Source organism: Setaria viridis, chromosome 9 (genome assembly GCF_005286985.2).
Source record: "Setaria viridis chromosome 9, Setaria_viridis_v4.0, whole genome shotgun sequence".
In the NCBI taxonomy this organism is placed as follows: domain Eukaryota; kingdom Viridiplantae; phylum Streptophyta; class Magnoliopsida; order Poales; family Poaceae; genus Setaria; species Setaria viridis.
In genome coordinates this window covers 19,650,820-19,676,929 of record NC_048271.2, presented here as the reverse complement: position 1 = coordinate 19,676,929, position 26,110 = coordinate 19,650,820, and the positions used below count along the sequence as shown (strand labels likewise).

The window sequence follows — 26,110 nt, the reverse complement described above, 5'->3', positions numbered from 1 at the left end:
CCTCCACCTATGTTTATAAGGTGTGGTATGACTTGGCACCAAATAATACTCGGACTATTCGTTTATCTTATATTATATTGTTTATGGTTATAAACGTATAATCATTTTACAGTATATTTGATTACGAATCCAACCATATAAATTTTACATTATAAAAATAAAAAAATAATAGTTGAATTATTGATCAAATATTATCAAATATTACCAAGTTTGAATCATAAATAAGGAGTACCGAGACGGCACAAACGGCTTTCCTGCAGCCTACCTAATGATGGTGTTTAGGACCGAGCGGCTCGTTTACAGTGCACTCACAAGGCTGTGGCTGATGGGCCTCAGCTCCAGTGGCTTCCTTCTTCCTTTCTTTACCTGTTGATGCTGGTCCGACGACTGGAGAAGGCTTCCTGCTAAAGCAACAGCTGCGCGAAGCTCCCACTGATGACCGTTCTCTTCTGTGACACCGCCCAATGACTGGACCAGAGATACTAGCAAGTAACTAACGTCTGCCTGCTGACAAAGGTGGCAATCTTTTATCATCCGCCGGGTCAGTGAAGCCACGTGAAACTGCGATGAGCAACCACCATCCATCCAACCAACCATCATTCCGTTTCCACCACCCGTGGAGATGGACAGTGGCTTCTGAAGCCCATCTGCAAAAAGTTCGACGGTCCCCGGCTGTGGTGCACTTCTCGATCGGGGTTTCACAGATAAGGGGCAGGAGCAGGCAGCCGCACGAATTCCTGTCCGACGCGACGTAACGCTACCGCTCATCCACACCGTCGAGCTCGATCAGTAGCATCATGCATGTGATCACTTTACTTTCTTTCATGGCCGAGGCCGTAGGCGATGCGATCATGCGCAGACTTGCTGTGGAATCCTGGCAATTTCCGATCTGGATTTGCAGGTTGTTATCAAGTGCTACTACGTACAAATACAGTGCTATCTCAGCCATCCTAGACGGAGAGTCCTGAGATTGGGTTTCGATTTGGCAGTATGAGAAAAGCCCGCAAGATTCCTTCCCAACTCTGAAAAAGATGATGACTCAGCAGGGACAGCGAGTCAGCGACGGCTCCCTATGTTTTGGCTCCCATCCACGCTGTCAGATTAGCTCGACCGGCGCCTGAATTCCCCCTCCATATGTTTTGTTTACACAAAAAGAAAATTCCAACCACTTCTTGATGACAAGAACAAAACGCCGGAATCCTTTGTAGTGGCTGGCTGATGTGTGATGGCTGCCGCCACCGACGACTGACAGCGGCTCCCCATCTGACCAACCACCCACCCGTACGCCTGTTCTTGTTCATCAGTTGCTTCGGAGCTCCTCCCTGACGAAGCAACCGCCTACTGCTATTGCTATGAAGCTCAGAAGCTGTAGAAAATGGAGGCTGTGGTGCTGGCATATGGCGTCACAGGACAACAGCAGCCAGAAGCTGCAACAAAAGGCTGTGGTGCCGCGGGTGCGCTCACTGGGTGTGGGGCCCACGTGACGCCAGCAGGCGGCGCCCACCGCGCAGGAACGATAACCTTGTTTACTCTTGCTTGGAATTGGAATCACGAGCCAATAATGCTATACCTTTTTTTTCCCTTTCGATTTGGATTATTCATAGGGTTTGTTTTTGCCGAACCGAACCATTCCCAGTCTCTAATCTAAAAATCTACAGGAAGTCAGGAATAATGAACAACGCGACTTCGTAAGGGGAAAAAACGGTGCGTAATTCACACTTGTTGACGAGTATGACAGTACCATGGGTGTAGCACTATATAACAGATATCCCTTTGATTAGGGATAATTATGGGTTTATACCGAAGATACCTTGAAGGTTGACCCTATATAATGGAATCTGTACTCATCTATTATTGAATAAGAGATCTGTTCCACCTACATCTACTGTCCCTCGTGTGTGTCATGCTTGGGATTGGGAAGGGACACAGGTCATCTACCATCTTCTCCACGCCTCATCTTCTGTTGGGAAGGGAACACGGATCAGGGGATTCGTAACGACGCCTACAACTTAATATAGCCAACTGCTACTCTATGTTTTCATCACCCTTTTCGCTGCATGTTTTTGCATGCATTTTTAATGAACCACTATTTTTAATAAAAGAATTATCGAGTACTTATACGTAATATATGATTATCATATAGAAAAGCACGAGTTCAGATCCGTCCTGCTTACACGTGACTTGCACGACCCATCTGAAGCTTTATTTCTCCTTTATAAAAAAAAGAAGACCAAAATATATACTACTAGTGCTTTTGGTTACTGATGATTTTTCCTTTTTTGTCCACAACAACCGTGTAGCCTAAAAGAAATTGAATATTTGAACATGTTCTCTGATGCAATCACAAAGACATCAAGCCTCTTAATTATACATTCTCTATACATGTTTCATGGCTAGAAAGGTTTTGTAATTACGCACTATGGCCCTGTTTGGCACGGCTCCACTCCTAAACTCCAGCAACTCCATCAAAAAATTCAGCCAAACACCCCAACTCCAAAACTCCATGGAGTTGCCAACTCCATGGAGCTGTAGTGCAAATGTAGGTGGAGTTTTGGAGCACCTCTTTTGCTGCTCCAGAAACCTCTCTTTTGAACCTTCTCGTGGAGTTGGTGGGTAATTACCCACCAATACCACTGGTTACACAAAAAAATGTTTCATTCTATTCTCCCTTCTATTCTCCCGAGCCCCACTCGCCGCCAAAGCCCTGCCCGTCGCCACCCCCGTGGCCGGCCTGCCCCGCCGCCCGTTGCCGCCCGCCGCCGCCCGTCGCCGCCCGCTGCCGCCCGTCGCCGCGCCCGTCGCCCGTCGTCGCCAGCCGCCGCCCGTCGCCCGCCGCCGCCCGTCGCCGCCCGCCGCCGCCCGTCGCCCGTCGCCGCCCGCCGCCGCCCGTCGCTCGTCGCCGCCCGCCGCCGCCCGTTGCCGCGCCCGTCGCCCGTCACCGCCGCCCACCGCCCGTCGCCGCCCGCCGCCCGCCGCGCCCGTCGCCCGTCGCCGCCGCCCACCGCCCGTCGTCGCCCGTCGCCACCCACCCAGCCACCTGTCGCCGTCCGTCGTCGCCCGTCGCCACCCGCCGCCCCGTCGCTACCCACCCCGCCACCCGTGGAGGGTCTCCCGTGTGCGGCACAGTGCAGTGGAAAAAGGGGAAGAAGAAGATGGGATAGAGAGGATGACAAGTGGGGCCTTAATTGGGGGGCAACAATGGCAATCCACACTGAAATCGATCTTTTTTGGAGCTGAGAGCACCCATCTAGCCAAACACCTCATTTTTGTTCTGGAGTTTTGGAGCGGAGCTGGCTCCATGTGGAGTTCTGGAGTGGAGCAGCTCCACCCGGAGTTGGAGCCATGCCAAACAGGGCCTATGTATAGAGTCCAAATCATCGATCCAGAGTTTTATTTGGTTATCTCAAAATATAAAATTTATCACACTACGCCCATACGGCGCCATAGTGAGAATGTGACACATGAAGCCTCACAACAGAGGGATCATTTTGTGATCTTCTATTTTTTTTAAGAAAAGAGAGTCTCACTATCACGGTACAGTACCACATAAAAGCACCCGCATGACATTCAACAAATTCAATTTCTGCATTTCAAATGCACAGACACAATGAGAAAATATGGGCAGCTTTCTGCCTGCCCGTTTTACAAAAAGGGTCTTTATTAAGCTTCGTTACATATTAACGTTTTTGTCCGCACGTACCGTGCAATTCCAAATATTAGGAAGATTGCAAAAGCAAAAATCATCGTCATGTATAACTTGGAGTTTGTGATCCTTCTGAGTTGTGTTTGTTGCAAATGTTCACCGTATCACCCATACCCAAAATCTATTGCAAAAGCCATTACACGGCATGCATGTTTAACCAATTCTATCCGTTTACACTTACGTACAGTGATGAAAGGCCAAACTAGCCAAGTCAAACTTGTTCAAGCGTTTGGATTAGACTTATATGAATTTTCTTTTTTACAAACAGAATAACTCAGAGTTAAAATGTTTAACCTCTCATCAACCATTCTTTTGGAATATCTAAAAAGCATCACGATTATACACTATCAGAAATGCAAAATTTACCGAGTGGGAGCAAACAAATGCCCAGCAGTTTCTGAAAACACCAGAGAATCTAGTGTTAACTGATAGTTTGGAGGAAAAAAAAGGTGGCCGACGGTTTAACATTTTCGTATAGTTCTACTATTCTATCTACTGATAGTACTTGTGGAAAAACCTTCGGCAATATTAGCATTAACCGACCAATCTTTTTGGACAAAAACACTTGATAAAGTCTTTGCCAACAATTTCTTTGGAATGGCTAACGGTTTATCATATTTGGGAAACAGATACAAATTAAACTGAGTAGTGATACGACAAAATAAAAACTCCAAGCAATAAAAACTCATGGCTGTAGTCCTTGTACTATCGAGCTGTGTGTGTGCAGCGGCTAGGGATGGGACGCTTCGGGTGAAAACCTTTACCGGCAATCTTGCTGGTGGCGATGGTGGCGGCGTTCTAGGGCGTCGTTCTCCCCGCTGGGGGCGTCATGTTGGAGCTCTATCCCCACTGCACGGGGTTCTCTGGGTGAAAACTCTATCCAGATTTTGGACGAGCGACGGCGGCGCTATTAGATGCCCTCCTTGGAGGCGTCGTTTCTAGAGACCCAACTCGGCTTGTGGCAATACTAGTGACACCGATGGTCATGGAAGGCTGCCGTCGATGGTGGCGGTCTTGCCGTGATGGGCTTGCGACGCGGCAAGACGGCATGGTGCAGGATGGCAATCTTGACGGGGGTTGCTGAGCTCATGTGGAGGTGATCGTAGTTGTGGTGGCGGCCAGGGGTTGCCGCATGTTTGTTGGGTTGGCTGTTTGCAGCGGACTACGACAGCTGGCGTTGCTTGGTAGCTGTTAGTGCGGTGTGGGACTGCGTCGGAGGATGGCGCTTGCAGCAATGACATTGTAGGATGACTAGGCTTGCAGCGGGTTGCTCAACTATGTTGGGCTACTCTGGTGCGATACATCATCGGAAGACGGCGCAAGCGTGTTGACAGCAGTTAGCACGCCAATTTATGAACCGCAAGCGCACGGATCAGTTGTAGTTTTTCCCTTAGAGATCCCTCAAGGTTTATCAATCCATGGAATAAGGGATTTGCACGCTTAACTAAGCATTAATCTATATAACGGAAAGCATTTTTATTGAATAAGATTGTACAAACCAAACGAACTTAGCAATCTAGATCAAGTAGATAGAGAATAAAGGTGTGAACAAGATAGATAAAATGCTTGTCCTAGGGATCTAGGATCACTTGCAGATGCAAATCGCCATGCATGAAAGAACTCGATCTAAGTATTATCATAAGTGGATATGAACCATGACCAATACTTTCCCTCTCGCATATTGTCATTACACAAGAGTAGTACTCAACTATTGGACGATAAGAACACGACATGATCTCGCATATTGTCACTACACAAGGGTAGTACTTAACTATTGGATGATAAGAACACGACATGATCTCGCATATTGTCACTACACAAGGGTAGTACTCAACTATTGGACAATAAGAACACGACATGATGATCATTCTAGATAAGCATATAACCAAGTCAAAGTAGCTCTGACCAGCTATTACATGAAAGAGCATCATCAAGATATAATTGATAACAAATAGATCTTAAACAAGAGGTTCAACGATTACAAATCAAGATCTTCATACAACCCCGATGACAAACAGAGACTTTACCCCATGATCTTACACATGTTGACACAATTCGAGGTAAAGGATGCCTTGTAGATCAATTGGACCGAAGATGACGACGTACGGGGTAGGAAAGCCCCAGGCCGATCGGCCTAGGCATCTCCGAGCTGATCGGCTCAGGGGGTTTGTGCCTCCCCTGGTGTTTCGCTTCGCGTGGCCTCCTGTAGATCCAATCTTCTCTTCATTTTTCCTTCTTGTAGCGGCGGTGGATGGTGTTTTCATGGTGTTTCCTCCTCCTCCTCTCTCTCTTCTTCAAGTAATCCATGAGGGGGCTATTCATTGTCCTTCATAGGCAGCGGCTCTAGGTCAATGGTCGATGAAAAAATCCTAGAGATGTTGTGGATATCACGCTGAAGAAATGGGAGGTCGATCGAGCCTTGGAATGGATTGGCTTGGAGGATCCTAGGCCGATCGGCCTGGACCCTTTCTAGCCCTTCTGATCCTCTCCTTACTCGTGCAGGCTTCCCTTGATGACCCATGTCTATCCATTAAACTCTTTATGTAAATCCCCTTAATTATATCGTATTTACTATGAAAATGCAATATGCTGCAAAATTCAACACATATGCAATAATGGGATGGATTATTTTAGGTGCCAATTGGAGAGTTAGTATAGAAATATGCATGATCTAGTTAAATAGCACTAAAAGTGTGTCAATAACGAGCATCAACAAAGCGACTTACTTGGCTTGCTGGCACGGCAGCAGAGGCTATGTGCGCGGATTGAGCAACGAGGCAAAGTTGACCTGCGGCGGCGGCTTGGCTATTTGATGAAGACATTGGGTAGTGAGGCAACATTGTTCACCATTCTGACGGTGACAAAAGAAACGGATCCGTGACAAGGGGGTACTGTGGCGAACGTGGTGAGACTCCTGCGCGCGATGTTTCTTTGAGGAGGTGAAGTCCAACGACGGATGTGGCGAGGCTCCTGTGCGTTGCGTTTTTCGTGGTGGCGACTGCGAGAGGTTCGGGGTCTGGTGGTATCACTCTGTCGGGCGGAGTGTGGTGTTGCAGTAGCACTACGACGAAGGGTCCCACATGGCGGTGGCCTTCTCGGTGCGGTGCGGTCTGGTTCTCTCGGTTCCCTATCGACGCGGAGTCACGCTTGGAGGTTCGGCGACTACATGAGCATGAGACTGTTGGGGGTGTCGCGATAAAGGATTCGGCTCTACGCTGTTGCGAGTCGAGTGGTGCAGTGTGCTATGCTGCCGCTGTTTGAGTGGTGTGGTGCGACTGCGTTGATGTCCCAATCCAACCGGTTGGGTTTAGCAGTTTTGAGTTAAGTGGTTACCCGCGTTGACATCCCAATCCAACCGCACGAGTAGAGCTGTTTTTCCTTTTTTTCCCTACCTATAGCCTCCCAGGGTTGTAATCTTATATTTTCTCTGCTATATCAATAGAAACTGTACTATCCTATGTGGTTCGTTTAAAAAAAATATAGAGTGATTTTTGCAATCCCCAAATGTACATGACTCATGTGAGGGCCCAACTGAATATTTTGCGGGTCAGATCGATCTAAAACGACAAAAAAGGCAACTTCTTTCGAGTTTAAAATCAGTTTCCAAATCTACCCGTTAACTCTACCTGACTGCTCGAATCAGTAAAGTTAGTGCCAAGCCCCGCCCCAAATGAGTATCGGACCGAGCTTATTTTGCTTAGGTCCATGCGTGACTTGTGTGAATCTTTCTATTTCAAGGAAAAAAATTGGAAACTGTGAGCGCAAATGTGCATCCGAACTTGATGAGTGTCGGACCGGCCTTGTGCTTGATAAAGATGGCATTCGAACTTGTACAGATTAAATTTCTGCGTTCGAAGCGTACGGGCAAAATTGAGAAAAAAGGTCGTAGTGTGAAAAAAGGGGTTCCGTTGCATTGAATACTCTTTGGAAAAGGAGGAAGTCCGGCGGTGTGCGTGCCTACGGCACACGGATGAGCAACGGTTGCAAGAGAACGTGACGTTTGTCATGGACACCTCTGCAACCACATGGGGATCATCGTTCTGTCCTCTCGATCCCCGTAACAGCCAAGTCAGCCAAAATTTTAATCAACGCCCTCCGATGATCGGATCAACACATCCGTTGGTAACTGTACTCCGAACCATTAAAGAATTTGCCATCAACGGCAGGGACGACAAGACAAAATGCTCATCATCTTGCTTCGTTGGAATGAACTGGAGTGGAGAGCCCAGCATTTACCTGCTGGGACGGACACTCAACGACTCTGTAGACTGTATACAATGTTTTCTTTTAATTTATTACAATATCCGTAATATTGCCATCGCAAATGCTGTATCACCTACTGAGTTTTTTTTTTAAAAAAATCGTACACATGTGCAATAGATTGTTGACATGCATGTGACCTCGGGCTTCACGTTGCACATATATCATCCTGACGCTAGGTGATAATTTTCAATATACTCCTCTTATTTCGATGGGACTTTTTCTAATGAGGAATCGGGACGTCTAATAAAACAAAAGGAATGGACGTGAAGGATGTAAGCTAATTAAGCAGGGGGAGGGAAAAATGCTTGGTGTAAGAGCAAAGTCACCGCACACTTTTATCCAATCATTTTCGTGTTAGATTGCACCTTTACATGTTGGATCAAAGAGGAACAGACTCATGTCCACCACCACCAGGAATGTTTCAGGTCCCGGTTATGAAAGTGAGAAGCAGAAAAAAACATGATGCTAAGTTTTTCCGAACTCGATGAGCAAGTACTATGTACGGGCACAAAATTTACGCGAAATTTGAAACGGCCGTTTCAATCACAACGGGCCTTTTTTTTTTTGGAAAAATATTTCAAACAGCACCTTATTGTAGCCGTTTGCTTCGTAGATGCTTGATATTCATATAATTCTCTCCCCAAATTGACGCCATCCCATTTATGACGCCCAAAACACCAGCTCATTGGCATCACCTCCAAGGCTGGTCACGAGTAGTCTATTCCTTCCTCCTGTATCGTCCGCTCTCCGGTGGGGCCCGCATACTGCCGCCTCCTACTGTGTGTCCTGCCCAAGCAAGCAGCCTTTCTCCTTGGCACCACGCCGCGGGCAGGCTCCAGAGCAGGATAAACGCAATAGGGAGAGGGCGCAGCACCCCAGCACGGGGATGGGTTGAGAAAGATGGAGGGAGAAAGTGGGCAGCTCGGTGGATCTTGGCATCTCGCCGCCGCCGCTCACTTCCGCCGCTCCGCCTGAGAGGCTCCACCTGGTATGCTTTTGCTCCCCCACCCCGCTCTGGACTCTGCTGCAAGATTGGATCTTTGGTTCCCTTTTTCCGTGCCGTGATTATTGCCCGTTTATGGCCTTTCTTGATCCATGTTTTGCACCTGGATGCTTCAAAGATCCATCTTTTTGGGTGCTTCGTGATTTGCATTTGCTGGGAATTGGATTGGCGGAATGGTTGGTGTTGACGGGTGGGTCTGGTTGGTGGGGTGAGACAAAGAACAGCCAGCCGGCGTGGATCATGTGATTCATATCCCTTCTCTGTTTTTTTTTTATTTTCTGCTTGTTGAATGGCGCCTCGGTCGTGAGGTTTGCTTCCGAAACTTGCTCCTCTGATCCTTTCTTGGGTGCTGCTGTCCTGCTGCAGCATCGCGGTTCGAGGTTGTTGCTCCGTGCGGAAATTTCGGCTTTGGGGATTTGTGTTTTCAGTCCTGTTGCTTTTCTCTTCCCAAAATCTTTGACGGGATTGCTTTCTGGTTCCACCTATTATCATTCAGTCTGTGAAGATTTTGATTGTTGTTTACATTAAATCAGACAAGACGGAAGCGTTTCACCTTTGCAGCTTGCTATGCCTATGCATGCACGGGTTCGTTCTCCATCCAATACTGACTACTGTGTTGTTTTCTCCTCCTTGATTTCAGGTTACTGCAGTACGAATTATCCATATATCTTCCTGCCAGTTCAACTAATCCAAAGACTTGCCACTGGTATGTACTAACTCATAGGCTGCCATGAAGTTGTTGATTGGTCAGTGTTGCTGACAACTTGTTTAGCTGATTTTATTCACGCTGTTTGTGTCTGTAATTGTGCAGGTAAAAGCACTAACAACTTGGACGGGAGCTTGCTGTAGCATGACTGCACAAGCTAATTCTGCTGATCCCACATTCTGAAAAGCGAGCAAGTTCAGAAATTTTCAGATTTCAAGGATACAATATTGTATTTCTGCACTTGTCTAAGTGCTGAGGAAGTGAGACGTTATTTACTGGTTGGAGTAGTCTGTGTTGCTATCTAGCACCAATGGCAGCTCTGGCGCGTCATGACTCAAGGCAGTACTCATGGTTGTGGGTCAGCCATATCAGCCCCAAGAACTCCAAATGGCTCCAGGAAAATCTCAGTGGTGAGTTTTTCTGTCTTCAGCTCATCTTTTACCAAAGAGCAATTTTCCTAATTTACTAGAAAGGCTAAGGCAAAGATAACAGCCTGCCAAGCTCATGACTATGCACTGTTTGTGCCCTACCTATCACTTATTATTCAGCCTGGGACTACATTTCTAAATTTCATTGCTCATGCTGTGAGTCATTACATGTGTAACTTTCCAGCCCATTGGGCTGTTTTCTCAATGCCAGTGTTTGATAAAAATTTGCACATATGGTACTTGAATTTGGAAAAGCATGCAATATTTTCACAATCTGATTATGTGTCAAAACTCAAAAGTTCCCCTTTCATGTGAAAACTGAATGAATTTTGGATGTGAAGTGCATTTTCTATATGGAAAGAAGATATCATATGAAAGGATGACAAAATAATCTTATCATGGGGCGACCCTGAATCTGATTTCTATAGTCCTGTTTTTCCATGGGTTGAAATGCTTGGATGGCATAGGTGTTTTTTACTTTGTCATGTAGCAGTAGGAGTAACCAACATTGTTCTATATATATGTACCATTTCATAACTATCAGTGTGGTCAACGAACTAATTGGGTCTTGTTTTGTGCAACAGACATGGACACAAAGGTTAAATCAATGATCAAACTTATCAATGAAGATGCCGATTCTTTTGCAAGGAGAGCGGAGATGTACTACAAGAAACGCCCAGAGCTAATGAAATTGGTGGAGGAGTTCTATCGAGCATATCGTGCGCTGGCAGAAAGGTATGATCAGGCCACTGGGGCACTTCGTCAGGCTCACAGAACAATGTCCGAAGCATTTCCAAATCAGATGCCGTCAATGTCAGATGAATCACCCTCTGCTTCTGGCCAAGAAATGGAGCCACATACTCCAGATATGTCTACTTCCACCCGTGCACCGTTTGATTCCAATGAGCAGAAGGACGGAGTTGGGGTGTCACCACAGAATTTCACATCCAAGAGGAATGGTACACACCCTGAGGAAACCAGTGCATTGTCAAGTCGAAAAGGCCTAAAGTTGTTCAACGATTTGTCATCGAGTGGTGAAAATGCTCCTCGGGCTGGTTTTGATGGAAAGGTGCGGAAAGGCCTAACCTTTCAAAGCCCAGAAGTTAAACAGAAAGAGGACATCAGCAAAGACATGGAAAATTTGCAACAAGAAGTTTCAAGACTCTTAGCTGAGAGCCAGAATCTGAAACAACAGATGTTGTCAGAATCTGAGCGGGCAGACAAGGCTGAAAATGAGATCCAAATCCTTAAGGAGACAGTATTGCAATTGAATTCTGATAAAGACACATCTCTTCTGCAATATAATAAATCCTCTGAGCAAATATGTACATTGGAGTCTGAGCTCTCTAAAGCACAGGCTGACCTCAAGAAGTTAACTGATGAAATGGCTGCAGACGTCCAGAAGCTAATTAATGCTGAAACATTCAATATTGCTATACAGTCTGAGGCTGAGGGTTTGGATCAGAAGATGAAGATGCAACAACAAGAACTAGATCAAAAGCTTAAGGAACTGGAAAGTTTCCACTTCAGCTTCCAAGAGGAGCACGAAAAGCGCATGCAGGCTGAAAATGCTCTACTTTCCCAGGGGAAGGAGCTTGCTCAATCTCATAAAGAGGTACAGAGGTTGGCTACAGAAATAAATATGGCAAATGAAAAGTTGAATGATCTCAAGCAGACCAAGGAGGACCTTGAGAACACTGTTTGTGAGCTGAAGAAGGATGTTGAGAGCCTTACTGAACAAAACCACTCCTCTGAGATGCTTATACAGAAACTTCATGATGAGATAAACACGCTCAAGGATTCAAAGAATGAACTTCAAAGTGAAATACAAAGCCTTAAGAGCATCATTTCACAGCTAAACACTGAGAAGAATGCAGCTCTTCTTCAATACCAGCAGTGTGTGGAGCAGGTTTCAGTTCTTGAATCTCAGCTCTCAAAGCTACAATTAGAGGTAGAAGAGACTCGGCAGAAAGTACAGCTGCTGACACAAGATCTTGAACAAGAGAGAGAAGAAGCGAACAGTGTTCGCGCCCAGCTGCAAGATGAATGCCATAGGCGCACACAAACTGAAGCAACTCTTCTCATGACAGAGGGTCTGCATTCCCAGTTGCAGGAAAAAATGAAAACACTGACACAAGATCTTGATGGATCGACGGAGAAGCTGAGTGACTTGGAAAATAACAAGTTAAATCTGGAGAGCACACTGAAGGAACTGAAGAACACCATTCTGGATTTGAACTCCGAGAAGGATGCAGCACTTCTTGAACAACAAAAGTCATTGGAGAAAGCATCTGATTTGGAGTTAGAACTCTCAAAGATGCAGTTAGAAATGGAGAAGCATGAACAGAAAATCCAGTTACTGGAGCTAGAAATTGCACAGAAGAATGAAAATGTCGACAGCTTGGAGTTGAGTTTGAAAGATGAATGTGAGAAGAGGCTGCAAACCCAAACATCACTTGTGTCAATGGAGAGAATGTATTCTCAATCTCAGGAAGATGTGAGTAGGTTGCATCTAGAGATTGAGAAGCAGAATGGCAAGTTGAATGAGTTGGAGAACTTGTCATCCGAACTTAAGAATACCATACTACTTCTAAACGCCGAGAAGGATGCCACCCTTCATGAGAACCAGCAGTCCTCAGCGAGGATATCTGGCCTTGAATCTGAACTCACGGCTTTGAAAGCAGAACTGGAGCAGGTTGAAGGCAAAGTACAGATGCTGGGACAAGAACTCAAACATAAGAAAGAAGAAGCAGATAACCTCCAAATTAGCCTACAAGATGAGGCTCAGAAACGGGTTGAAGGTGAATCATCTCTCCTTATGATGACAAATCTTCACTCTGAATCACAGAATGAAGTGAACAGGTTGGCATTGGAAATTGAGAAGCTGACTGGTAATTTAAGTCAGGTGGAGAACAGTAAGATGGATCTTGAGAACATTGTAACCAAGCACACAGAGGAGATCCATAGCCTTCGTGAACAGAATCTTTCCACTGAGCTTATGATAAAGGACCTTCATCGTGAACTGGAAGCATTGAAGGAATTAAATGTGAAACTTCAAACAGAAATGGGATTACACATAGATGAAAAAGAAGTACTTCGGAGAGATTTTGCTTGCCAAAGGGAAGAGAAGGAAAATCTAGAGGGGATACATCACACTCTGGTTGATGAGATGGATGCCCTGAAAACCAGTGCAGCAATAAACCATAAATTAATTGAGGAATTGCAAATTATGAACTCAAAACTGAAGGAGGTGTGTGCAAAGAATGAGGTTGAAAAGGCACTTCTTTCTGAAAAGCTCCAAGAGGTGGAGAAGCTATCTGAAGAATATTCACTCTTGGAGAACTCACTTTCAGATGCAAATGCTGAAATGGATGCATTGAGGGAGAAGATAAAAGCCTTTGAGGCTTCAGAAAGCTCTCTGAAGGATATAATTTCCTGTCATGTTTCTGAAAAGGCTGTTCTTACATCAGAGCTCGAGATCCTTGGTAAAAGTTTATCTGATGTTTCAGAGAAGAATTCCATCTTGGATACCTCATTATCTGATATAAAAACTGAGCTAGAAGATTTGAGAACGAAGCTGAAAAGTTCTGAAGAATCCTGCCAGGCTCAACTAGCAAATAACTCAGCTCTCTCTGCTGAAATGGATGCATTGAGGGAGAATATAAAAACATTAGAGGTCTCGGAAAGCTCTCTGAAGGATGCAATTTCCTGCCATGTTTCTGAAAAGGCTAATCTTGCTTCAGAGCTGGAGAGCCTTGGTAAACATTTATCAGATGTTTTAGAGAAGAATTCAGTCTTGGATATCTCGCTATCTGATATGAAAATTGAGCTAGAAGATTTGAGAACAAAGCTGAAAGATTCTGAAGAAGCATGCCAGGCTCACCTCACAAATAATTCAGCGCTTTTTGCTGAAAAGAACAATCTGTTATCTCAGGTACTTAATGATGTAAACCTATATACTCAAAAGTTTTTTTATTGAAGTAGAAACTATTACTATTACAGTCATAATTTTGATAAACTATTAACATCTAATTTCCTTTCTTTACTTAAATTCTTTTTCATCTTACGTATCGAGTAAATTCTTTCTTTCAGTTGGAGAGCATTACAGTGATCATGAAAGCCCTAGAAGACAAGCATGCCAATCTGGAAGACAAACACTCCTCTGTATCAAGAGAGAAGGATTTTGCTTATGATCAAGTAAGTGAACTGCAGGATCAGTTGAGAATTAAAAATGAGGAATACGAAATATTAGTAAAGTCACATAAACTGCAAGTAAACAGCTACGAGAAACAGATTTCTTCTCTGGAAGCGAAAAACCACTATATGGAGGAGGTGCTTCAACAGGAGCAGCAGAAAAACATAAGTGCTTCTATTCATACAGTTATCTTGGAGAACAGTTTGGCTGATGAGCAAAACAAGAAGGTTGCTCTTTTCACTGAATGCAAGAAGTATGCTGAGGCAAATCATTCTGCAACAATGTTAGTTTCAGAGCTGATGGAGGAAGCCAGATATAACAAGGAAGAGAGAGAAACATTGCTAATGCATAATGAAAAACTGAGGGTAGGGATTTCACAGCAAATGAAGGTTCTGAATATCTGCAAAGATTTAGGACCTGCTGATTTAGCTGAAGATGAAATTCTGTTGCAGACTGTTTCAGATGAAACCATTAACATTCTGAAACTTAAGGATGAAACTGAAGATGTGAATAGGCTCATGTACATTGAGCTCTCAGTTCTCTCAACTGTTTTGTTGCAGTTAGGGATGGAGCTCAGAGATCTGCACTTACGTAAGTGTGCCCTGGAGAAAGAAGTGGAAAGTGGAGTAGCAGAATCACTTGCTTTGCAAACTAGTAATCACCAGATGTTGAAGGAGAATGAACAGCTCAGGCAAGGATTACAGGAAAGCAGTGAAAGGGAAAATGTGCTAAAAACTGAAGTATCCGTCATAGAAGAGAAGCTATCTTGCTTAAGAGAGTCCTACAGGGCTTCACAAGATGAAATTTCCAACCTGACCAAGAAAATTGAGTCCTTATCTAAGGAATACCAGTCCTTGAGTGAGAAGTACAATTACTTGGAAGATGAGAATGGTACTGTTCTTGAAGAGTGCATGATGCTTGAAAACTTGTGTTTGTTCTTTAGGGGACATAATAATGAGATAGCATCTGCATTGGTTTCTCTTACTGATGAGATGGCTTTGTTGAGTTTGGCTAAGGGTGATCTTGATCTCGAAATTAATGAACTGAGCAGAAGGTCGACGGTGCTTGAATCGGAAAATAATAATTTAAAGGAATATTTCGTCTACTTGCTAGAGATTCTGAGGACTCGATTAGTCCTTTCGGAGTTCGATCTGAACACTAATAAAAGTGTCTGCCAGGAGTTATTCATTGAACTTGAGAATTGCATGGCACAGTTGACGCAGAAGGATGATGAGCTACTGGAAGCTGAAGAGAAGGTTCAGTTCTTGCAAGAAAAGAACCGGGAACTGTGTGGAGTTGTCGGGTCTCTTCAGGTTGCGATTGAAGGTGCTAAGGTTGTGAAAGGAGAACTGGAGAAGAAAATCACAAGACTAGCTGAGCAGTTAACTACCAAGGATGATGAAATTTTGCTGCTTCATCAAGCCAATGAGGCATTGAAATCTGACCTTGGGCATTATGAGAGGGAGTTTGTTGCTCTGATGGGTGATGCAATTACCTCTTCAGTGAATTCTGCGGTCTATGAAGAAAAAGCACTTGAGCTTTTGATGAAAGGTAAAGCTACAGAGATTAGTGCAGTAACCCTACAGGAGTTGCTAATGAATGAGATCTATTCACGTGATGCTCAAATAGAGGAGCTGCAGAAAAAAATGTCTGGCATTCAGGAAGAACATGCAGAACTGAAAGCTGAGTTGGGCACTCATCTAAATCTCATAGCATCATTGGCTGATCAAGTCAGTGTGCTGGAAGAAAACACACTTTCTCTGTCGAAACCTTGTAGTACAGAAGGCAAAGAGGTAATCTTTGTTTGTCCTTGTTAATTAGATGCCATTTTCAAAATCTTTGATACAGTTAAAAACAATACTATTCTTTCAGTGAAGCAAAAATTGACCATTAGTTATCCTATTACGATTGTAGTACTTGATAGTAAGTTTTTGCTACTGCTCTTCCTTCTATCCTCGCCTATTATTAGCTGTATATTTCATCTGTGGTTCATGCGCAATATGGATGCGACACTTTTACCAAGCAACTCCAATCATAGTACGTATGATGAACTACAACCCCCTTTTGACAACTGATCTCTGATTGTTCAGGAAACTGCACAGATGCCTCATGTGCAAGAGGGTAATTATGGGCTGGAATCTCACTGCTTACCTGAAGGAACACCAGAGTTACAAGGGTTGATTGCAAGAGTAGAAGCACTTCAAGTGGTTCTATTAAATGCCAAAGATCGTCAAGATCAGGAGTCAGCTGAGTCTGCAGCTAAATTGGCGGCAGCAAATACTGTAATTCAAGAGCTTAAAGCAAGAGGTAGCTCGCGCATGGAGGCAAAGGAAATATATTCTGACAATGAGAAACAAAAAGATGTTGAGGTCTCCAAAGGGAAGCAGGTCCAGATAATGAAGGACATTGAACTCGACCAGATATCTACTTGCCCACCATATGGCACTGGAGCTACCCTCTACCCCCTTGGCAATGGTGCAAATTCTGAGCTGGATGATGATATGCTTCAGCTGTGGGAGGCAGCAGAGAGGAACTGCAAGAATCAAACAGCCAAGTCCTCATCATCTGAGCATGATATACAAGCGGTTGAGGAGGTGAAGAGTGAGTACCCTTCCTCTGAACTAGTAAGGGGAAGAGACCTCGAAATCAATAAGCTAGAGGTGTCAAAGGGAGCTGTAGAGCCTCATGAAGTGTGGAGCAAGAGTGTACTTGAGAGGCTCGCTTCTGATGCTCAGAGGCTGTTGAGCATCCAAGCAAGCATTGAGGAGTTGAAGCGCAAAATGGAGGAACCACCAAAGGGCAAATCCCCGATGAATTCTGAGTACAGCAGTGTGAGCACGCAGCTTCATGAGACTGATGGATATGTCTTGGAACAGATCAATTTCAACAACAATTTGACTAGGAAGGCTGAGAATTATCCTGCATTGTCAGATAATATGAACACTGAGCGAGAAGGGTACTCCAGCAGGAGGAAAATCTCTGAGCAGGTACAGAAAGGGTCAGAAAATGTGGCGAGATTGGAACTCGAGCTTCAGAAGATACAGTACGTCTTGCTCAAACTTGAGGAAGAGCATGAGTACCGAAGGCTCAAGGTGTCTGACAAGCGCACCCGTGTGCTTCTGAGGGATTATTTATATGGAAGGAAGGACCGTGGTGGCGGGCAGAAGAAAAAGAAGAGGGCCCCGTTCTGCGGCTGCGTGCGTCCAAAACCAAGAACTGAGCCCTAACCTTTTTTGTTCTCACGGCAGAAGAAATAAAAGGAAATTGAGATGCTGGCTCCTCTAAGAGGCTGGCAGAGTGTCACTGGCTCACTGCTTTGGAAGAGCGAGTGATGTTAGTAGGATCCCATTTGTAATTGAGTTAGAATCTTAGCATTCTGAACAAGCTTATGTATTAAATTTTCCGGTTTGCTGTCTAAAATGAGGCCATCTTAGCTAGTTCATTGTGTTAAATCTTAGCTATCAATGTGATATATGAAGCCATCAAGGCATTTTATTTCTCTGAGTATCTATACATGCTTCATACTGATGGCCTATGCAGCGCATTTTTCTCCGAGGCTCAGACTGCACTATGCAGGGTCACTGGTGGTGTACTGAAGTTTTGGAGAAAGGTACTGCTCTTTGCAAATGTACATAGCAAATCTGAATACTTGTGACCATCTTTCTCACCGTTGTAGATTTCCCCTCCAAATTCATGATTCAGACTAGCAGTAATACTGCTCGGAGCAGAACTGCGAAGATAGGGTATTCAGAGGAACGAACACAGCTTCGCAAACCAGTTGAGCTCGTCAGAGAGAGAGCACTCTGCAAGCCAGCTCCAATCTCGCAGTTGCTCTGCGCGTAACCGCAGGCGTCGACCCACTCGTCGCCGATGAGCCGGAGCGCCTTGGATTTGTCCAGCTTCCTGATGATCTTGCTCCCAGGGTTCGCCAGCGCGATCTGCAGATATCTCGTGCCGAGGCTCCTCTTGAGATGGCTTCGATGATCGGAGAGAGTGGCAGGTTGAACAATGCAATCCATGTCTGACGAGAAGAGTAAGACGTGATTGAGCTAATTTGGGGGTGGGGTGGGGGTGGGGGGGGGGGGGGGGGGGGGGGGGGGGGAGGGAGTGGGCGGGCGGGCGGTGTAGGGGGCAAGAATATCAAGGTCGGACTTTAGAACTATGGACGCTGCGAGGTGATGCCTCCTGCACAGCAGAGGTAGATACACTCATACGCTTACTACGAGATATTTGACGTGATCATCTTACTGATCGCTGCTACTATTGCCACAGCGCGTACGAGCTCTGCTTGTGGAATGTGGATGGGCAAACCACTGCTACTTCACCTGCAGCCTCATCCATGAAGCCGGCACAACTGAATCATTTCTTTTTATGAAAAAGAAAGAGCAAAACTGAAAGGTTGCAGACTGTCATTTCTGCCGCAGCATACAGTTTGTTTCGCAGTGGGTACTGGGTAGGCCTTTTCTGGCTTCGCAGATACTGGAGCCCAAATACGCTGATTGGCATTGCTGCTCATGGCCACCAGCAGCATGAGTTCTGAAATTCTGTTATAGAGAGCGCACAGCGAAGCGACTGTTCGGTTGCCATTACTACTGCGACCAGAGGCCTAATGCTACCATGTTATCATCAGTTATTCAGTTCATCAAAAGGTGAGGAATGCACTCGATCTGAAAACCTTTGGCAATCAGTGTTCACATTTACGGATTTACACATCGCTTGCCTGTTTAAAAACATGCAGATAGCTAGAGCTAAGAATCCCCATACAAGGCCATCACCACACAGATGGATTTTCCTCAACATTTTGCAAGGTGCTTTCAAACACCACAACCAAGTTAACAACTCCTTGACACTGTGCATTACATTGTATTGCCGCATTGGTGAGTCGCCATCTCACTCCTTGCAGCAAGCTGTTTCAGCTTCAGTAGTGCCCCCTCTGCACCAAAACAACACCACCAACTCGTATTTCAGGCCTCGACTAATAGATGCTCAAGATTAAACAAGGGAACGAACAAAGCATTTGAGTTCAGAATCAATCAACTACTCCGACGAACCTCGAATCCGACGAGCGAGCGGCAGTAGCCGACGGTGGCGGCGGTGAGGACGGAGCTCGTGGACCCGCACTCGCTGCCCACCACCGACGCGCTCGACCGGTCAAGCCTCACGCCCGCCCAGGGGTTCCGCTGCTGCTGCGGCGGCTCGTAGCCGTACCCGTACCCGTAGCCGTAGCCGTACCCGAACGCGGCCGCCGCCGGCACGCCGATGTGCGACGACGACCGCTGCATCATCTTCTTTGGCGCGCCGCTGCGGCGCCGGCTAGGCTGCCGCTCCAGCGCCGCCGCCGGCGCGTCGGTGCGCTGCCGCGGCGCGCTCTGGGACCGCGCCTTGGCGCGGGACGACTCCGTGTTCGCCATGTAGCTCGGGACCGCGCCGTACCCGTCGGCGCCCCCGGCGGCGCCGGCGTCGTACGGGTACGGCGAGACGTACGGGCTGCTCCGCGCCGTCGCCGCGTGGTCGGCGAACGGGAACGCGTCGTCGAAGTGGCCGCTGTACGCGCGCTGCGGGCTCAGCTCCGCGCCGAACGCCGCGGACGACGGCGCGGGCGAGCACTGCACGCCGCCGCCGCCGTAGCAGTAGTACTCTGAGAGGCGGTGCTCCCTGGACTCGGTCGCCGCCGCCGAGCAGCTGCTCCGCCCGCGCCGCGCTGCCGGGTCGCTGATGTCCATCTCCACGATCTTCACGCGCTCCTCGCCGGACCGGTCCATCTCCTGCGCGCATGCACGACAGAGCAAACCGTACATTGTCACTAGGCGTGTCCCCGACTTCTTCCAAGTTTGTGAGGAACGAACGAAGAATGGCTGGTCACGTACGTAGGAGCTGCGGCGCCTGGGGTGCTGCGGCGATCGGCGTTGGTAGGCGGCGACATGGTCCGCATCGGCCATCCGCGCGCGCTGCGCCCGCAGGCGGGACTGCGCGTCGACGAGTGCCTGCATGCGGCGGAGCGTGGCGTTGGCCTGCCGCCGCACCAGCTGGCCCCGGATCAGCGCCTGCAGCTTCACCAGCCCGCGCAGCGCGCACAGCGCCTTCCTCGCCTGCAACAATTGGTAGGCACACCAATGTTCAGTCTGTCCACAAGGGTGCTACCTTCTGATCGTGACAGGTCTGTCTGTTACTAGTTTCCGGATTCACACTCACCAGATAGCCTCTGAATGTGGCCTGGATCCTGGCGGCGGCGGCGTCCTCGACGGCGCAGGGAATCGACACGTCGCTCTCGTCCTCCGCCGCCGCCAGACGCGCCACCGCGGCCGCCGCCTCGGCGGCAGCCATGACCGCAGCGTCGGCAGCCGCCGCCGCGGCCACTGCCACCGCGACGGCGTGCTCGTTCTGGTCGAGGTCGCGCCCCGACACCGACACGCCGGCGAGCCCCGCTGCGGCCGGGTCCAGGGACGTTGACAGCGGGGACGGCGCCAAGCAGACCGCCTTCCCCTGCTGAGCCGTCGCCGTCGCCGCCACCGGCGCTGGCCGGCGGAAGCTCCACCGCTTCTTCTCCCTTGAGCTGCTGCTCGCGCCCCCCGGCAGCGGCGTGGCGTCACCCTGCTGCTGCTGCGGCAGCGCCTTCTTGCCGCCGCCGTCCTTCCTCCCGGCTATGATGCTCTTGAGCCACCGCCCCGCCTTCCCCATTGCCAAACCTCCTCCAAGCTCGAACGCAATCTACAGAGGATCTCGCAGGCCTCCACCTCGCTCAGATGAGACAACGCAGCGAAACTATATACTACCACTTAGCTAGCACCGCGCTCGACGACGAGGGAAGGAGCGCGGACATTGCATGCGGCGTTGGATCACCACCAGCGGCCAACCAACCGGACGAACCACCCACCCCCAACACCCGGCGCTACAGGTACAGGTACAGCACGGCGGTTGAGTCAACCGAGGCGGGGAGCTTATGAATGGCGCGCCATGTGCTCGGGCCGGCGGGACGGGACGGGAACGTGGAGGTGGAGGGGAGGGGAGGATCCCAACAAGGCTGGCTGTGTTTGGGGAGGGAAAATGGATGGATGATTTGATTATGGAATGGCTGCAGTGCACTGGGCCTGGGCAAGCCCGACCGGATAGGAAGCTGGGTCCATGTATTTTTCTTCTTTAACAATAAATCAAAAGATCTTCCTCATTTCTTTGTCCATGTATTTTTTCTAACAAGGGAAAATAAAAATAATGCGAATTATTTGAAGTTATTCTAAACTCATACACAAAATGCTGCAATTACTCATCTACTGTTGGAATATGAACTTTGGATTTTATTTTACCGATGCAAATTGGATTTGGATAGAAGGGTACATTATTTTGTTTTTAGATAAAAGAAACCATTTTCTTTTGTGAAAATTAGTACACCTATTTAGCTGTTTTTACGACTTGGAATTAAATTTCCACATAAAGTTGTGTATTTTTTTAACAAGCATAGTTCTTTAGTTAGTCTTTGACATTTGTTTATTTTCTAGCGGTCAATGCAAACTTGAATATATGGGTGTCGAACTGGATTTTAATTTGTAACCTGGCTATTCATATATACAGCTAATATTTGACGCTCGAGACATAAAAAAATCCCTTGTAGTACGAAGGAAGGTGGCAATGCATGGCATAGCTGCCAAACCCCGTAAATGAAACTTGACTATCTCCAGTTCATTTTCAATGCGATTGTCTTTCCTTCTGTCGTTGCGTGTGGCTGTGGGACCTCTGCATCAGTAGGCCGGCCATGGTCTCACATGTCTTGGTTGGGTCGGTGTGCCATGTGATTCGTAAACTTAATGCTTGATATGATATATGGGCCTGTGAGAGCTCGTTTTTTTCTTAAACATACACATTATGATTGGATCTTGATATAAAACAAGACCTTTATGTGCATTATTTGTTGATGATCAGTTGATGTTCTTGGTGTACTTGCATATTGGAGAAATTCATCACACACAAAAGGGTCATCTTTATGTTGTAGACTTGTAGTGCATATAGGTAAGTATTGAAATACATTTTTTGCACTTATTAATTATTATTCCTTACAAGATAGCATGCAACATGTGATGCCATGACGTGGTCTGCTGTCCCATGTACTTTTTCATCACAGAGTAGATTCTTCTGTTGTCACCTGTCCATATGATGCTGCATGCAGCTTGATCCTCGAGATTTTATCCCTTCTTCATCACCCCCCTCCTATGCGAATGTGCATCATTTGATACATGCATATATGTCTGGATGTATTTTGTTTGGATGCATGATTTGGGGCAGTGATGTGTGTTTGGTGGTTGGCAGTCACATGTATCTGCCTGGTCCCCCACAAATTGTTCCATTATTCCTGCTGTGACCCTCGTGTTGGCCTCGTGGAGACAAGGCACTCTGTGCACGTACTACCTCCAACCTCCAGAGATTAATCATTTTTCTCTACGAACAAGGGCAAAACCATGGGTGGAAAAACAGGTATCAGTCCCAATTGGATAGGCTCATATATATACATATATATACATATATATAGCGAAAATTCAATTGGACTAATCTTTCGAGAGTAAAGGCTCCCGGGACTAAAGATCTCCTTTAGTCCCGCCATGCATGCGCATGCAGGTGCATGCACGTGGCCGGTATTACCAACCGGGACTAAAGGGGGTCACATGCATGCGCCTAGCGCATGCATTTTTACCCCGAATTCTTTTCCATATTAATGCTAATTGTTACTTCACTTATATATATATATATATACACCTATACGTATACATCCTTACTTATACGTATACGCTCTTACTGTATACGCTCGTATTGTATGCATGTTGTATATATATTTCATGATATTATATGCATAATGTTAATTTTAACTACTATATATACAATTCTTAGTAGTTTATACACATCAAACTAGTATTTATACAATTACTATATATATATAATAATTTGTTCTCGTAATTCTTAGGATCCTCCCGTCGTGGTGTTGCTCGGTTCGGCTATTGAATGTCCATCGTAATAAAATTCTCCATTGGGATTTATCACCTCGTCCACTAGAAATCCTATGAGAGCTTCTTGGATTGCCAAAAGCCTCTCCTTCTTCAAGAGTTCTTCTCTAATATGCATCATCTGTAATTTAAAAAATATGTGAATGTTACACCAACAATTAAATATAAGGAACTAGGAAATGATTAATTATTAATAGGTTTATTTTACGTACAGTTATATTGTCTGATATCATCTTATCTCTAACGAAATGGTACATGTGCTCACAGACGTAGTATTCATATAAATTATTCCCTTGTTCCTGTCTCAAGCACTTTAGTGGGAAAAAAACAAGTTATGAAATATTCATGTTATAGAATGTACATAATGTGCAAACTTCATACATACCGGGAACATTGTACTGAATGTAAGTTTTTCTTTAAAATCACCATGGTGGTGCTTACATAATCATTTCCATGCGCTGTGAATTAAACTAATGAATGATACAACGTTAGGTGAAAATTTAGGAATCAAACTTTTGCATAGAGATAAAGGTCCATAATTATTACAAGTTAAGCATGTCTTGAAAGTCTTGGTACTCATCCTTTCGTTTCCTCAACGAATCCAATACAATAACGTTGCTTTGATCAATCATAATTATAAGGAGAATCCAGTGGAAACTGCGTACATAAATGTTCATATTAGAACTAACTAACATTAATTAGGTAAGAAAAAGGAAAATAAAAATAGACGATACCCACACTTACTTAAAGTTGTAAGGCAGTAGTATTTATTGTTTGTAATTCTGTTGCTCCAAGAATTTGTATATTGGGTCCAATTTATCCTTTGGGTAATCCCGAATCTGATCTTGGTTAACAAGCGCTGGGTCCATGAAGCCAACGTTGAAGTACGATTCTCGACGGCACCTCTGAATTTGCATCCTACATAAAATGAAAGATAAAATTACTAGGGCGACACACACAAAATAATGATTTGAGCCAAAATTAACATCTAATAAACATACATGTACAGAATCCAAGCGCTAATGAGAGAGACATCAAGGGCTTCTTGATGGTACACTTCATAAATATCCTTGAATTCCAGCCACAACAGTTTCTCACCTTCATCCAAAGAATCAATCGGTTGAACAAGAAGAGCGAACATGACCCTTTCCTTGGCTGACTGCTCCATGTACCACCGATGGAATTCATACATCTTAGTTGAAAGCTTCCGTACCAATTCAGGCTTGACCAGAGGCATATAACAGCCATGAAACCATACAATAACCATAAAATCATACAAAACTGATCATATATAAAATCATATATATACATAAACACATGATTGAAAATATACACTTAAAACCATACAATAAACTTTTAAAATTTATTAATGAAACTTACAAGAAATTAAACATTAAAAATATTAACATGAAACAAATGTGTATGAAACCATACATTGTACTAATTTTCTATAATTTTCTAAGAATTTATACTAATTTTCTAAGCATTTATACTAAATTATACTAATTTCAAGACATTTCTACTAATCTACTAAATTATACTAATTTTCTAAGTATGTATACAAAATTATACAAATTTCTAATAAATTATACTAATTTCCTAAGCATTTATAATAAATGATACTAATTTCTGCTAAAGTATACTAATTTCCTATGCATTTCCACTAATCTAATAAATTCTACCAATTTCTACAAAATTATACTAATTTCCTAAGCATTTATACTAAATTATACTAATTTCTACTAAATTATACTAATTTTCTAAACATTTATACTAAATTATACTAATTTCTACTAATAAAGTATACTAATTTTCAAAGCATTTCCACTAATCTACTAAATTTTACTAATTTCTACTAAATTCTACTAATTTCCTAATTTAATATACTAAAATCCTAATTAAAAAAACCCGGCTTGCGTTAGCGCCCGATTGGCGTCGTACTTACCGGCCAATAGGTGGCGGGGGCAGGCCGGGGTATCTGGATGGCGGCATAGGAGGGTGCCGAGCGTTGTCGGGGCCGCGCGGGCGTCGCAGAGGAGGCTGGCCGGAGGAGAAGGGATGGCCAGCGGCGGTGGTGCGGCTGGGGGCGCAGCGTCGGGCCGGAAGGGCGCCACCGGGGGAGGAAGAGGGCGCCACCGCAGGTGGAGGAGGGCGCCGCCGGGGAGCCACGGGGTGCGGAGGCAAAGGAGATCGTCGAGGCCGCCGGTGGCGGTGCGGCTAGGGGCGCGGTGCCGGGCTTGGAGGGCGCCGCCGTGGGAGGAGGAGGGTGGCGTCAGGGAGCCGCTAGGCGCGAAGGCAAAGGAGATCGAGGCCATCGGCACGACGACATGCGGGGTCAGGCTGGGCTGGATGAGGCGGTGCTCTGGGGGAGGAGGGGCGGTGGTCACGCCGAGGAGTAGGGGCGTGGAGATGACGGCGGCGGTGCGGCGGCTAGGGAGCGACAACGACGTCGAGGTGGACACCCGCGGAGATGACGGCAGCGATGCGACGGTTTTGAAGGCAACGAGGATGACGAAAGGATGCGGCAGACGATGAAAACGGCTAAGTCCCGAGGAGGGAGAAGGGGTCGAGATATTTATACCCCCTTTAGTTCCGGTTGGTAATATCAACCGGGACTAAAGGGTCTTTAGTCTCGGGTGGTATTAGCACCCGGGACTAAAGGGAGGAGGTCTTTAGTCCCGGGTCGTAATACTACCTTTTAGTCTCGGGTGGTATTACCAACTGGGTTTAAAGGGTACTCTCCCTTTTTATTTCCGACGCTATACCAACAGTTCGATTAAATAGATTTAGTTTTTTTCATATGTTCTAAATTGAGTTTGTACTTC

The 26,110-nt window shown here is 45.9% G+C and overlaps 2 protein-coding genes across 2 annotated transcripts; one reads left to right on the top strand and one right to left on the bottom strand.

Moving 5' to 3' along the window:
• The first annotated feature begins 8,710 nt into the window (after positions 1 to 8,710).
• LOC117837909 (protein NETWORKED 1D) lies at positions 8,711 to 17,797 on the top strand. The gene is made up of 6 exons (XM_034717718.2): positions 8,711 to 8,954; positions 9,610 to 9,675; positions 9,781 to 10,085; positions 10,688 to 14,037; positions 14,196 to 16,091; positions 16,389 to 17,797. Exons 3-6 carry the CDS (start codon positions 9,986 to 9,988, stop codon positions 17,523 to 17,525), a joined length of 6,483 nt encoding a protein of 2,160 aa, XP_034573609.1. The 5' UTR covers positions 8,711 to 8,954; positions 9,610 to 9,675; positions 9,781 to 9,985; the 3' UTR covers positions 17,526 to 17,797.
• Positions 17,798 to 18,966: 1,169 nt separating this feature from the next.
• Positions 18,967 to 21,360, bottom strand: LOC117837031 (protein IQ-DOMAIN 19). Its single transcript, XM_034716584.2, has 4 exons — positions 20,491 to 21,360; positions 20,166 to 20,387; positions 19,350 to 20,063; positions 18,967 to 19,231 (listed from the first exon to the last, which is right to left on the bottom strand). Exons 1-4 carry the CDS (start codon positions 20,974 to 20,976, stop codon positions 19,217 to 19,219), a joined length of 1,437 nt encoding a protein of 478 aa, XP_034572475.1. The 5' UTR covers positions 20,977 to 21,360; the 3' UTR covers positions 18,967 to 19,216.
• Between the last annotated feature and the right edge of the window lie 4,750 nt (positions 21,361 to 26,110).

Coding starts and splice junctions, on each gene's coding strand:
- LOC117837031 (XM_034716584.2), bottom strand. CDS start 20,976: ATGGGGAAGGCGGGGCGGTGGCTCAAGAGCATCATAGCCGGGAGGAAG. Junction 20,388..20,490: donor CCACATTCAGAGGCTATCTG/GTGAGTGTGAAT, acceptor CAATTGTTGCAG/GCGAGGAAGGCGCTGTGCGC. Junction 20,064..20,165: donor CCAGGCGCCGCAGCTCCTAC/GTACGTGACCAG, acceptor GCATGCGCGCAG/GAGATGGACCGGTCCGGCGA.
- LOC117837909 (XM_034717718.2), top strand. CDS start 9,986: ATGGCAGCTCTGGCGCGTCATGACTCAAGGCAGTACTCATGGTTGTGG. Junction 10,086..10,687: donor GCTCCAGGAAAATCTCAGTG/GTGAGTTTTTCT, acceptor TTTGTGCAACAG/ACATGGACACAAAGGTTAAA. Junction 14,038..14,195: donor AGAACAATCTGTTATCTCAG/GTACTTAATGAT, acceptor TCTTTCTTTCAG/TTGGAGAGCATTACAGTGAT.